Here is a 15,280-nt window from a genome sequence, read left to right on the forward strand (position 1 = left end):
TACTTTTGTAAATTTCCACAAATTAAAAAAATTTGCAAAGGTCTCTCCATTCAAAATGTATAACCTTATCTCCACCTAGTGGATGCAAATCATATTGTCATAAGATTTGTAAAATCGAATCAATTGAATCTGTGCATATCATCTCAGTGTTGGAATCAGATTATCACTGATTTATATGATGTGAAATTTGTAGTTTTACAACAACAGTATAGTGGAAGGGTATAAAAATAACTATAAATTACAAAAATAAATAATGCGAGTGACAGACTGGTGCAGAAGCAACAATCGGTCTCTGAATGTGAACAAAGCAAAAGAGATGGTTGTTGACTTCAGGAGAGCATGGAGTGACCACTCTCTGCTGAATATTGACGGCTCCTCCGTTGAGATCGTAAAGAGCACCAAATTTCTTGGTGTTCACTTAGCAGAGAATCTCACCTGGTCCCTCAACACCAGCTCCATAGCCAAGAAAGTCCAGCAGCGTCTCTACTTTTTGCGAAGGCTGAGAAAAGTCCATCTCCCACCCCATCCTCACCACATTCTACAGAGGATGTATCGAGAGCATCCTGAGCAGCTGCGTCACTGCCTGGTTCGGGAATTGCACCATCTTGGATCGCAAGACCCTGCAGCAGATAGTGAGGTCAGCTGAGAAGATCATCTCTTACCACTATTATAGACATTTACACTACACGCTGCATCCACAAAGCAAACAGCATTATGAAGGACCCCACACACCCATCACACAAACTCTTCTCCCTCCTGCCATCTGGGAAAAGACACCAAAGCATTCAGGCTGTCACGATCAGACTGTGCAACAGTTTCTTTCCCCAAGCCATCAGACCCCTCAATACTCAGAGTCTAGACTGACATTGTAATGTATCCTCTACTGTGCTTACTGTCTTGTTTATTAATTATTGTACTGTCCTGCAATGTTTTGTGCACTTTATGTAGTCTGGTGCAGGTCTGTAGTCTAGTGCAGTTTTTATGTTGTTTTACATAGTTCAGTGTAGCCTTGTGCTGTCTCACATAGTCTAGTGTAGTTTTGTGTAGTTTCATATAGCACCTGGGTCCTGGAGGAACATTGTTTCGTTTTTACTGTGTACTGTACCAGCAGTTTATAGTCGAAATGACAATAAAAGCAACTTGAACTTGAACTTGAATAACAGGAATAACAAGGTACTGTCCATGGGTTCATTGACTATCCATAAATCTGATGACAAAGGGGAAGAAGCTGTTTCTGAAACATTGAGCGTGGTCTTTCCGGCTCTTGAATCTCCTCTTTGATGGTAATAATAAGAAGAGGACATGTGCAAGCTGGTGTGGTTCCTTAGGATGCTACCTTGTTGAGACACTGTCTCTTGAAGATATCCTTGATGGTAGGGATAGTTTTGCTCGTAATGGATCTGCCTGAGTCGACCATTTTCCAGTATCTCTTACAATCCTGCACATTGGAGGCTTCATACTATGGAACTAGCCAGAATGTTCTTCACCATGCATCTATAGAAATTTGGAAGAGTCTTATGTCCCGGTCTACACCTCCCCAAACTCTGAATGAAGTAGAGCCAGTGGCATGCCTTCTTCATAATTGCATCAGTCTGTTGGACCCAGGATAGATCCTCTGAGATGTTGATGTCCAAGAACTTGAAACTGCTCACCACTGCTAACTCCTCAATGAGGATACCTGTGTTTTCTTCCCCCTATGCTTTCCTGGCCCACAATCAATTCCCTAGTCCTACTGATGTTGACTGTGATGTTGTTGTTGTAACACCACTCAACCAGCCAATCTATCTCAGCCCTGTATGCCTCCTTTTCACCATCTCAGATTCTACTAACAACAGTGGTATCATCAGTGAATTTATAGGTGGTGTTTGAGCTGTGCTTAGCCACACAGTCATGAGTATGGAGAAAACAGAAATGAGTGTTAAGCACACATGAGGTGCATCAGTGTTGATTGTCAGTGAGGAGTTATTACTGTTCTGCACTAACTGGTTTCTCGATAAGGAAGATGAGGATCCAGCTGCAGAAGGAGATACAGAGGCCAGGTTTTGAAGTTAAACAATTAAGTTTGGGTTATGAATAGATCTCAAAACCTGAATCCACGTAACCACAATTTATTTTTAGTATTTTTTTGATCTTTTTAAGCTATTTTATAGTTTAATGATTCAAATTTGCCACAATCTGAATAACTGTTAAGTTTTTCTAAATCCACAAAATTTGTCTTCAATAATCTAGCCTAACATATATACATAATTACAGCTCTGCACTTATCTCCGCTTCTCACATTCTGTTCCAGATAAACCAAATTTTGGAAGCAGAACGAGTGATACGAGTATGTGGGTTTTTAGTACAGATTCTTGATACATGGCTTATAATTTTATTTTCAAAGGTAAAGCAAAATTGATTAAAACCTGAGCATGCCCATCAGTATTAGAGGAAAGAATAAATAAGTAAGTATTAAGAGTAGTGAATATTTCTCCAGAGAGGGAGCATAAACAACAGTTGTGTTAATTTTGTCAGAAATGGAATATGATAGTACAAATTTCCAAAAAAAATTGTTCCAAAACATCAATGTCAAAAGTAGATCATTCAAGTACAGTATGAATACAACAGAAAAAAATGGAGAACTGGTAAAGGAATAAATTAAAATTTAAATAACCACATAATGTCAGTTTGAAACAGAGATGTATCTGCAGGTTGAAGTTACCGAATTCAGTTTTCACAAGACAGGGTTGAGCATAAGAAATAGGAACAGGAGTAGACCATCTGGCCTATCAAACCTGCTCCACCATGGCTGATCTGACAATGGACTCATCTCCACCTACCTGCCTTTTCCCCATAAAGCTTAATTCCCCTACTATGCAAAAATCTATCCAACCCTGTCTTAAATATATTTACTGGTGTAGCCTTCACTGTTTCATTCGGCAGAGAATTCCACAGATTCACCACTCTCTGGGAAAGCAGTTCTTCTTCATCTCCGTCCTAAATTTGCTTCCCCCGAATCTTGAGGCTGTGTCCGCTTGTTCTAGTCTCACCTACCAGTGGAAACAACTTTCCTGTCTCTATCTATCAATCTCTTTCATAATTTAATGTGTTTCTATAAGATCTCCTCTCATTCTTCTGAATTCAAGGGAGTACAGTCCCAGGTGACTCAATCTCTCCTCATAGTCTAACCCCCTCATCTCTGGAATCAACCTGGTGAACCTCCTCTGCAGCGCTTCCAAAGCCAGTATATCCTTCCTCAAATAAGGAGACCAGAACCGCACACAGTACTCCAGATGCAGTCTCACCGGTACCCTGTACAGTTGCAGCATAACCTCCCTGCTCTTGAATTCAATCCCTCTAGCATTTGCCTTCCTGATAGCCTGCTGTCCTGGCAAACCAACCTTTTGCAATTCATGCACAAGCACTCCCAAGTCCTTCTGCACAGCAGCATGCTGCAATCTTTTACCATTCAAGCAATAATCTGATCTTCCATTTTTCCTTCCAAAAAATGGATGACTGCACATTTACCAACATTGTACTCGTATCTGCCAGACACTTGCCCACTCACTTAACCAATCTTTATCTCTCTGCAGACTCTCCATCTCCTCTACACAATTTGATGTTCCATTCAATTTAGTGTCATCAGAAAATTTAGATACACTACACTCAATCCCCTCTTCCAAATCATTAATTTATATTGTGAACAGTTATGGGCCCAGCACCAACACCCGTGGCATTCTGCTCACCACTGACTGCCAACAAGAGAAACACCCATTTATCCCAACTCTCTGTTTTCTATTGGTTAATCAATCCTCTATCCATGCTAATACATTACCCCAATTCTATGCATCCATATCTTAAGGATAAGTCTTTTATGTGGCACCTTATCGAACGCCTTCTGGAAATCCAAGTAACATCCATCTGTTCCCCTCTATCAACTGCACTCATATATCTTCAAATAACTCCAGTAAGTTTGTCAAACAGGACCTGCCTTTGCTGAATCCATGCTGTGTCTGCCTGATGGATCCATTTCTTTCGAGATGCCTCGCTATTTCTTCTTTAATGATAGCTTCAAGCACTTTCCGAACTACAGTTGTTAAATTAACTGGCCTACAAGATAGGCTGTCTGCAAGAAAATGATCAGGCTTGCCTTCTGGCTTGTGTTGTTACAGAAGTCTTTCACTTTGCCATATTGCATATTCTTTTTGGAGTTGGACTGTATCTAATATTTGCATTGATGAGAGATGGCATTTCTTCATCCAGCCATAAATAATGGAATACTCTATGGTTAAAGCTCCTTTCATCAGTAGACATCTGTTTAAAATTCTTTCAGTTATTTGAAAACTTGCTGATCCACTTTTAGCTTGAATCAATTCTTTGAGAAGCGGGAAAAAGCCGGAGACAAAATTTGTGAGCATCATCCAATTTCAAGCGGCTCATCAAAATTTCAGTGAACATTGACATTCTCAAACAAATAGAAACTTTGAAACATAATTCGTCTTATCGAAACAGTTAAAAGCAACATCCAGTGTAAAAGCAGCTAAGCACAGCTGGAGATTTACACAAGATGTAGCAGTTGGTAAACAGAATATATCTGGGTTTGCTGTTTCTTTTTTCAGTACCAACAGATTCAGATGGGTGCAATGACATAAACACTGAATTAAATTTTAAGAATTTTAATATAAAGGGTAGGTATGGCAGGTGAGTATTTTGACAATATATAAAAATGAAAAGCAAAATCAAGAACAATTAGAGATTAATTCATAAACTCTGTGTGGTTTATAGATTATTTATGGAAGTACATTTGATTTCTTTCAGACTGCCTTGCATTGGCCAAAAGTATATTTTGATAGATTTTAGCACATTATCCTTTACAAAGAATGCAACAAGAGAATCAGTACTTTCTATATAGTTAATTGCAATTTATACTATACTGTATTTTTGGATTTAACACACCTGTACTGAAAAGTTAATTATTTTCCATATATGAACATACATTGGAGTGGCTGTTGGTAATAGCCCCTAAGAAGTTGTTCATGATCTTCCTTTAAAACGTTGCATGAGGCATGGTGAGGGTAGTCTTCTAAACTTCTGTCAGTTGGCAGTCCCATGGTTTTGATCTTAGAGCAGTGAAGAATCTTTGATAAATGACAGTAATGCAGCTTGCATAAAGTTCATAGTACACCAGTTATGTAGATAGTAGTGGTGCTTAAGGTATCAAGTAGGCAGGCTGATCTGTGTCGGGTTATTTCAGTGTCATTAAGGTCACGGTGGCTGTACTCCTCTTGGCAAGAGGGGACTGTTTAATCCATTCCTAGCCTGTGCCTTTTAAAGCAAAGGAAGACTCGGCCTTTGACCTGTGACCTGTGACCGTGGTACTTGTATGGTTGATCCAGTTGAGTGGTTGGGGTGTGACTCCTCCTCCCAGGATTTTGATGGTGATAGATTCAAAACTCGTAATGCCATTTACTGATGAGTATAAGTGACAGGATTCTTTGTTAGTGAGATAATCATTGGCAGTATGTGCCAACAAAGTTGCTTACCAGCTATCAGCCCTAAGACTGAATTTCATCTAGATCTTGCTCATGTATATGTGAGCTGCTTCATTTCCTGAGGAACTACGAATGGAACCAAGCATGGTGATGACTCAGTGACCTGATCTTGTAATGGAAGAAAGCTGAAGCTGGTTAGGCCTGGAACGCTGTCCTTTTAAGTATGTCCTGATGCAAAGTTAGTGGTTATCTGTTGTATCCGACAATGACATGGAAACCTAGAACCATAGAACTCTGCAGCACAGTACAGGCCCTTCAGCCCTCCATGTTGTGCTGACCCATATATCCTTAAAAAAAGTACTAAACCCACACTACCCCATAACCCTCTATTTTTCTTTCATCCATGTGCCTGTCCATGAGTTTCTTAAATACCCCTAATGTTTTAGCCTCCACCACCATCCCTGGTAAGTCATTCCAGGCACTCACAACCCTCTGTGTAAAAAACTTATCCCTGATGTCTCTCCCAAATTTCCCATCCTTAATTTTGTACCTATGCCCTCTAGTGTTTGTGTCCTGGGAAACAGGTACTGACTATCCACCCTATCTATGCCTCTCATTATGTTGTAGACCTCTATCAAGTCCCTCTCATTCTTCTATGCTCCAAAGAGAAAAGTCCCAGCACTGCTAACCTTGCTTCATATGACTAGTTCTCCAAACCAGGCAACATCCTGGTAAATCTCCTCTGCACCCTCTCCATAGCTTCCACATCCTTCCTATAACGAGGTGACCAGAATTGAACACAATAAACCTGTGCGGGAGAGCTTTTCAAGTGGAAGAGCCATTGCACTGGGACAACTCCACTCTCTGGACCTCAAAAGTCTGGGCCTGCTAGTACGAGAAGACATTACAACTGAGGTTTTCTTTGGTTGCACTGGATGACCGTGACCTCTCTGCCTCGTTACGCCTCTCGCTCTCTACAGTGCATTGCAGAACCGCTTTCCTGACCACTAAAGCTCACTGTAGGTCTCATCTGCCCAGTCTGCCAGAGCTGACTTCACATACTAGGACAGTCACGTCCTTACCACATCGGGATATGAGACCCACCAGCTACCCTCACCTGAATCTTGAAGCATAGGTACAACCCCTCTCTTGACACTCCATACACTCCAGAGTAAAGATAGTTGCTTCCGAACAACCACAAGCAACATCCCTGATTCCTGTCATTAACTCTACCAGTTCTGATAGTAAACTTGATTGAATGATGTTTTATTATAAAGACAATCATTTTCATCTAACTCTGGAATTCTGCTTTTTTCCCATTTTTGGACTCTGGCTTTGTGAGCAGTAGAACTATGTGGTCTCTCAAATCCCAAACAAGGCTGGTTAGTAGTCAGTCGGGGTTTGCTGATGATTGAAAACAGAATGATTTTGTGCCAGATCTAATTTCTCCCAGTGCTTGTGAACAAGATGTGCCTGAGCAGTTTTTCCAATTTTGTTGAGAAGGTGGCAGTGCTGCAATGATGCAGGAGCACATTGAAAAGAAGTAAAGCGATAAGTTGAATACAAGTCATCAGGTGGATCATTGTGGGAACAAGGCTTTGCAGTATCTGTTGCATTCAGCTGGAAGTTATGTGAAGTGAGCTCTGTGGGCTGATATTTGATTTCTATGATGGTGGATGGACAAGCTAATGTAATCAGTATTTTTCTCTCAAAGTGATTCTAAATGTTGCTTCTTTGATTTCTGGATTCCTCATATTTCATTATTGTCGATAATAGGGTTGCTTGTTCATTTGGATTCCTCTTTTTGTTAGTTGCTTAACTGTGCACTACAAACGTCACTAGATTGGGCAAGAGGCCAAGTTCTGATGTGATTCAATAATTATTCAATAACTTATTAATTGATATTTTATTCAATAATGTAGCTGGCCTTTTTTGATTACCGAGCTCTAGGTCCTGTATTATAGCATCATTAGGACAGATGTTATATTTGCCTCGTTTGCTTATCTAAACTTCTCCTTGGATCACTGCTGTTCCTCAGCCTTGATGGTAGATTGAAAGGTATGTCACACTGTGCAATTACTGATTGCCAGGGAATGGTGCTGCTGAATATACATTGTCTGACGAATACCTTGCTCTGCACAGTGGCAGTGTTATGCGTTGCAGTGGGAGTGCCCTCAGTATGAAGATGGGACTTGGTTTGATAAGAACTGTGCAGTGCTCACTCCAATACATCTGAAACAAATGAACTGATGAAGACAAGGTCAAGATTACATTTCTGCTGTGATTGAATTTCTGGCATGGGTTTGAGAGGACAGTCCAGCGAATCTGACCTTCAGACCCTGACCAACACTGCTTGTGGTGGTACTGGTGAGCTGCCCTTTGTGATGGGCACTGGGGTACATACCAGTGCCTTTGCATCTCCAGTGCTTCTGTCAAGTGTCATTTAACATGGAGGTACAATAAGTCATCAGTGGAGAGGGGAAGGTAGGCAGTAATGGGACAAGATTGGTTTTCCAAATTTTTCTGTTTTCCAGTCCCCTGGATCCAGTCATAATGTTGAAGACTCTTAGGATTACTTGCCTCTAACTACCTACTACCTAATCTGTTTTGCTAGTGGAATAGAGTGATGGAGACACATAGAAATGCATGATTATTCTGTCAAGCTGTTGCTTGATATAGTTCTTCATCACGAAGAAGACCTTGCTTGGATGATGGAGCTGCTGTATGTTTTTTGGTCAGAATCTCTACCTAGGTTCCTACAAGGTTGCTGGTGTTCAGTTTTCCATAATCATGTAGTACAACTGAGTGACTTACCAGACTATTTCACAAGTACTTGAGGGAGTGGGTGCAGGTGGGGTGATGGGAGATCTGGACTGGTGAGGAAGTAGGAGGGTTTAAGAGCTAATTACATTGCTTGGGTTTAAATTTCCTTAATCGCTGGACAGATCAATGGTGGCAGATGTCATGCAGTTTGAGGAACACTTGAATCAGGGTTTGATGTGATATCAAGCTTCATGAACACTATTGCCTATACTAGTTTTTCATATGAGGAAAAACTTCTTCACACAGAGAGTGGTGAATCTGTGGAATTCTCTGCCGCAGGAAACAGTTGAGGTCGGTTCATTGGCTATATTTAAGAGGAAGTTAGATATGGCCCTTGTGGCTAAAGGGATCGGTGGTATGGAGAGAAAGCAGGTACAGGGTTCTGAGTTGGATGATCAGCCATGATCATATTGTATGGCAGTGCAGGCTCGAAGGGCCAAATGGCCTACTCCTGCACCTATTTTCTATGTTTCTATGTTTCTATTCACATAAATGATTAGTCAAGTAAAAAAATAATTAAAATGCCTGCTGTCAAGTTCCCTGTTTGCCATCGTGAGGATTGAGTTTGTCTGTTGATAATTTTTTTCGGTCTCTGGATTACCAGGCTAATAATCTCTAAAATGTTGCTACCCTGCTATTGCTTTGCATTTTCTATCACCAATATGACTGAATGCAGAGATTTGATCTGATCTGTTGGTTGTGAATCTCCACCATTTGATTTAAAATTATTTGTCTTCTCAGGCCTTTTTCATCCAAACTCCCATGAATGCCCTTTAAAGTTCAATTTTAAAGTATATTATCAAAGTATGTCTACTATATAAAACCTTGAGATTCATCTCCTTACAGGCAGCCATAATACAAAGACACCCAAAAGAACCCATTAAAAAAAGACCATCAGACACCCATTGTGGAAAAAAAAACTTGTAAACAATAAAAGTAAGCAAATAGTATTCAGGACTCGCGCTCCCAAAAGTGAATCTACAGCATGAAGCCACTCACAGCTAATCCAGGAGCCCATTAATTGCAGGCCACAGCCTCAGTTCATGGCAGAGACAAGTAAACCTTGTGAACAGCATGCTGAACGCCAGTACGTCCCTCTTCTGCGGCCCTGACAGCCTGACCTTTTCAATCTGGCCCAGCACTTGTCCCTCGTTCTCAGACCTGGGCCCTGCTGCTAAGACGAACCCTCGAGCCCAGGACCTGCCCCCTTGATTCAGCCAGGGTGTACAAAAGCTCAACTCCAAAAGGGAAGTTACAGGCTATTGATTGTAGTGATCATTTTTGAGAAAAAAGTGTGTTTAATAAAGTAGTTTTGTTTTCTGCCAGTAAGTCGTCACTCTGCTTCACCAGTGCCATCTTGAACTGTATTGTATCACATGACATTTGTAGCCACCGAAGCTACTGAGCTGTCTCCAAATGAAGCCAATAATCTGATGCTAGTTGTCATCTAAGTCTGAATAATTTTTCTTCCCCAGGAAAAGAGCTGATATTACCCAGCATAGTTTAAAGAATTCAGTTGGACTAGGCTAAACTTGAAACTGAGCAGTTCAGTCTCTCTGGTCCTGTTGCTTGATGCTGCATTGCTCCATTCAAATCTAATTTATGTGTAAGATACAAAAAGCCTCTTGTAACAATTTATTATTTTCAGAAGAAAGTATCTCAAAATATCGAGCAATATACAAATTTAGTAGTGCCGAGGCATGGGTTTAGCATAACGGATTTAATTACTATTCTCATTATCAATTTTAATTAAAAAGATGTATTTGAGTAATGTGTGATTTGAAGTGAAAAATCTATTTATTTTTCATTCACTTTGTGGATATTGTCAATGCCACCACATTTTTATTTACTCAAATTCACTACATTCCTTCCCCATATTATCAATCACCTACTCCCTGCAGGCTGAGAAGAGGGCAAAGCTTGTAGCAGTGATGAACGCTCAGGAAGATGCCTCAGTTCAGAAAGAGAAAGAAACAAGCACAACCACGACCCAGCAGCCCGCTGATCCAGCACCTCCCAGAGCTGCTAGAACTCCAGAACTTCCAATCATTTCCAATGAGACAGTCGAGAAGGACACTTCCAAAGTGGTGGATGATGAAGCAGAATATGAAGTAAGTTCATTATCCTATTCCTTGCTGAACTTGGACAGATAACTTGAGAGTTATTAAAGGTAACATACTCAGTTCTTCAGAACTCAGAAAAAGAGAACTAATACAATTCTGAAATGACCACTGCACTGATTGGTTCATGGACTTCAGTGTAGTGTGGACTCCTTTGTAAGAATTGGAGTTAATTAGGGTTAATTAGCCTAATGTAACAGTGCCATGGTTGAAGGTATTGACTGGGGGTTAAGCATTTCATCCTGAGAAGGGAATTTTAAGGTCTATCTATACTTAGGTAGGAGTGGGAAAGCACAATTAATGAAAAGATTTTTTAAAAGGCTGCGGTGAACTGAGTCCTTTGGATTACAATATATATTCATTGAACGTGGCAGTCCCAAAGGAGAATGTTAAAGGGGCCAACAGTATTCTAAACTTATAAGTAAGATCACTTCTTGGCAATGTTTATTCCGTCCCCTCCAGTAACATGGCCAGAAATTTAGAGGAGTCATTTGCAAGATTAGTTCATCCAGTGGACTAACCATTGGTTAAACATTGATCAGACTGAATTCAATGAGTTAGCAACTGACGTAAATAATATAGACTTGAATTGCATTGAAAAATTGATCACAAGACGCTGTCTATTCCCTATAAAGTACACGGTCATTGTCTTAGAGTTGTACAGCATAGAAAGAGGCCTTTTGACCCACCGTATCAATGCCAATCTTTTTAGCCTATCTGCACAAGTCTCACTTCAGCACTGTATCCTTTTATATCTTGTCTATTTAAGTTTGTGTCTGGATACTTCTTAAAGATGGTAATTGCAAGTGACTTCATCATATCCAGTAGCAGCACATTCCTGACATCAACCAATCTAAAAATAATAACTTGCCCCTCATATTCATTATAAAACTCCTTCCTATCACCTTAAACTGATACCCTCATCTTTTTGAAACCACAATCATAAAACAATTTTGACTGACTTTCCAGTATATTCCTCTCATAGATGGGGCATAATAGGTACAGGTCTTAATTGCCCATGCATGCAAATAACATGTGCATACACGTACATTCAGTGGTCACTTTATTAGGTAGCTCCTGTACCTAATAAAGTGGCCATTGTGTGTGTTCATGGTCCTCTGCTGCTGTAGCCCACCCATTTCAAGGTTCGATGTGTTGTGCATTCAGAGATACTCTTCTGCATGCCACAGTTGTAACATCTGAGTTACTGTCACCTTGAACCAGTCTGGCCATTTTATACTGTTCTGTCTTTTTAACAAGGTGTTTTCATCCACAGAACTGCCACAGTTGCTGGATATTTTTTCTCTGTTTTTCACACATTCTGTATAAACTCTGGAGACTGTTACGTGTGCAATCCCAAGAGGTTCAGCAGCTTTTGTGATACTCAAAACAGCTTGTGTGACACCAACAATCATTCCCTGGTCGAAGTCACATTTCTTCTCCATTCTGATGTTTGGTCTGAACAACAGCTGAACCTCTTGACCATGTCTACATGCTTTTATGCATTGAGTTGCTGCCACATGATTGGCTGATTAGGTAATTGCATTAATGAGCTAGTATATCTAATAAAGTGGCTACTGAGTGTGTGTTGCCCTAAATAGTCCTCCCTGCAATTTAGAGTGTGTTATAGTTGCCGCAGCGTTTTCTGGAAGTGGCCACCCGTATTAAATGAAAATCTTAACTAGGACATTGGACAATTCTCCCTATCCTGTTGGTCATTATTAATCGGAAGGTTGCCAGCTCTTGACATTTAAGTGGTGTGGTTGCAAGAGCACGTGTTGTACGAGAGATTCAATAGAGTCAGGATGTTTTTTCACCTGGATTCTGAGACAGGAGCTCTATGCAGCGCCAGGGTGAGGAGGTGAAAGAGGCAGCAGTGGCAGGCGCGACCACTGCCCATGTTTAGTGTGTCAACAGGTTACACTTGGTGCTGAAGCACGTAAATATCTGCCCTCTCACTGCATTGACCAGCAGCAGCTGTACAACTGACTGAGCTGAGAGGCCCAGAGAACTTCACATTCGACCCTATTGCTCTCGCGCCTCAATGACATCCATGAGCTAACTAAAGAAGATCAGCTCATTATTGTTTCCAAAAACTTGCCTTTTACAAATATGGAGCAGAGATTTAAATCAGTGTGGGTAATGCTAATTGAGAGTCTATCAATCACAAATATGTAATAAACTGATTGATCTCTGTATCAGTGCTATAGTTTCTGTAAACTGCAGCACTATAGAAAATCAAAGAGACGTCATTAAGCCAAAGAAATTACTTAGAGACCTTGTAGGTAATGCTAACTCAAGTGCTTCTCTGCGTAGACTTTAAATCTACTGAAGGTTGCTATTTAAATCTCCATCTGCTTTACAATGCAAAACATTCCCAACAGTATTTCTTAAAAATCTAGTATGTCGATCCTTTGTAACTACTGTACTCATAATTTTACATGTTCATGATGGCACAGTAGCACAATGCTTTACGGTACCAGCAACCCTGGTTCAATTCCTGCCACTGCCTGGAAGGAGTCTGTGCATTCTCCCTGTGACCGTGGGGGTTTTCTCTGGGTGCTGTGGTTTCCTCCCATAGTCCAAAGAAGTACCAGTCAGTCAGTTAGTTGGTGATTGTAAATTGTCCCGTAATTAGGCTAGGATTAAATCGGGGGGTTGCTGGGCAGCATAGCCAGAAGGGCCAAAGGGCCTATTCCACACTGTATCACACTGAGTAAATGACTTTTCATAATTTTACATAGTTCAGTGAGATTGATCCCTTTTTCCTCTGCACTAAACAAAGCAATACAACCTGAATCATAGCCAAATAGTGAGCATTGAGCCCTGCAGAGCTGCAGTTCAACCAAGTTTCCATTCGCCAAAACATGGATCAACAACTAATGTGCTTTGTTTTCTGACACTCTGCCAATGTCCAGTCCAATGTGTCACTTTTCATTGGACCTCAATGATTTTCACATTTCTACTCAGTCTGCTATGAGAGATTTTGCCAACTGCTTTGCTAAAATCCGTAAAAGTTATATCAATTCTAAAAACAATCACAGTTGTCAGACATTTCATACAGAAGCAAATAATACTAAATATTAACCTACAGTTGTGCTATATAATTCATGAATCCCACAGAATTTTCTATATTTCTGCATAAATATGACTAAAATGTGGTCAAATCTTCACGCAAAATTAGATAAAGAGAACCCAATTAAATAAATAACACAAAAATCCTTATACTTGTTCATTTATTTATGGAGAGAACTGATCCAATATTACATGTATTTGTTGGAAAAAGTATGAGAGTATCTGAGCAATGCCTTCTACAAAAGCTATTTGGAACCAGGTGTTCCAGTCAATGAGATGAGATTGGAGGTGTGGGTTATAGAGATGCCCTTCGCTCTTAAAAAAAACACACAAAACACACACACAAGCACGCACACACACACACACACACACACACACACACACACACACACACACACACACACACACACACACACACACACACACACACACAGACAGAGTCACGTTACTGTGCCTGCTCTTTCTCAAGAAAGGTATGTTTATGTGCACAATGCCTTGAGCAAAGCAACTTCCAGAAATTTATGGAGATGCATGAAGCTGGAAAAGGTTACAAAAGCTTTTCTAAAGACCTGAGTATTCATCGGTGCACAGTAAGAGGAATTGTCTACAAATGGAAGAAAATCAGTACTGTTGCTACTCTCCCTGGGACTGGGCATGCTGCAAAGATCACACCAACAGCACAACATGCATTGGCTGAAGGAATGAAAAATAACACAATGGTAACAGCAAAAGACCTGCAGAAATCTCTAGAACTTGCTAAAGTATCTGTTCACGTGTCCTTTGTAAGAAAAACACTGAACAAGAATAGTACTCATTGAAGGAGGAAACCACAGCTCTCCAAAAAAGGAAACATTGTTGCACATCTCAAGTTTGTGAAAGAAAAACTGGACGTTCTACAATGCTTCTGGGACAATGTTCTGTGGACAGATGAGACAAAAGTTGAACAGAAATGCACAGCAGTATGTTTGAAGGGAAAAGGGCACTGCTCACCAACACCAAAACCTCATCCCAATTGGGAAGCACGGTGGAAGGAGGATCATGTTGGAGTTGCTTTGCTGCCTCATGGCCTGGACAGCTTACAATCGTTGAGGGAACAATTAATTCAAAATTATATCGAGACATATTATAGGAGACTGTCAGGGTAGCACTCTGTCACCTGAAGCTTAATAGAAGTTGGATAATGCAACAAGACAATGATCCGAAAGACAAGAGTAATCAACAACAGAATGGTGAAAGAAGAAGAAAATTTTTGTTTTGGAATCCTGACTTTAATCTTATAGGAATGTTGTGAAGCAAGCAATTCATGTAAGGCAGACAGCCAATATCCCAGAATTGAAAGAGTTTTGTAAGGAGGAAAGGCCTAAAATTCCTCCAAGCCGATGTGGAGTGCTGATCAACAGTTATTGGAAACGTTTGGTTGAAGCTATTGCTGTACAAGGGGGTCGCATCAGTTACTGAAAGCAAAGGTTCACATACTTTTTCCAACAAATACGTGTACTATTGGATAATTTTTCTCAACAAATAAATCAACAAGATTAATGTTGTGTTATTTATTTAATTGAGTTTTCTTTATCTAGTTTTACAACGTGTGAAGATCTGATCACATTTTAGATCATATTTATGCAGAAATAGAGAAAATTCTACAGGGCTCACAAACTTTGTAGCAATATGTATTCTGCTTCTCTCATAATGATTGTCGTTTGATTCACTGAGCATTTCTTGTACTTTTAGTACTTAATTTTTGGAAGAGGTAACAAAATTAGGGTAGTGCACAACCTGAAATGTTAATTG

General features: G+C 40.2%; 1 protein-coding gene across 5 annotated transcripts in view; it reads left to right on the forward strand.

The window, feature by feature from the left end:
• Nucleotides 1–15,280, forward strand: part of dnmt3ab (DNA (cytosine-5-)-methyltransferase 3 alpha b) — a 487,596-nt gene that overhangs the window by 359,871 nt on the left and 112,445 nt on the right. For all 5 annotated transcript variants that reach the window (XR_009514305.1, XM_059981717.1, XM_059981718.1 and 2 more), the window contains one exon: nt 10,196–10,405. Coding sequence is in view for 4 of the 5 variants with exons in the window: in XM_059981717.1 (XP_059837700.1) it covers nt 10,196–10,405 (210 nt within the window). In the remaining variant the exon portion in view is untranslated. The remainder of the gene's footprint in view (nt 1–10,195; nt 10,406–15,280) is intronic.

Source organism: Hypanus sabinus, chromosome 10, assembly GCF_030144855.1.
Source record: "Hypanus sabinus isolate sHypSab1 chromosome 10, sHypSab1.hap1, whole genome shotgun sequence".
Lineage (NCBI taxonomy): Eukaryota > Metazoa > Chordata > Chondrichthyes > Myliobatiformes > Dasyatidae > Hypanus > Hypanus sabinus.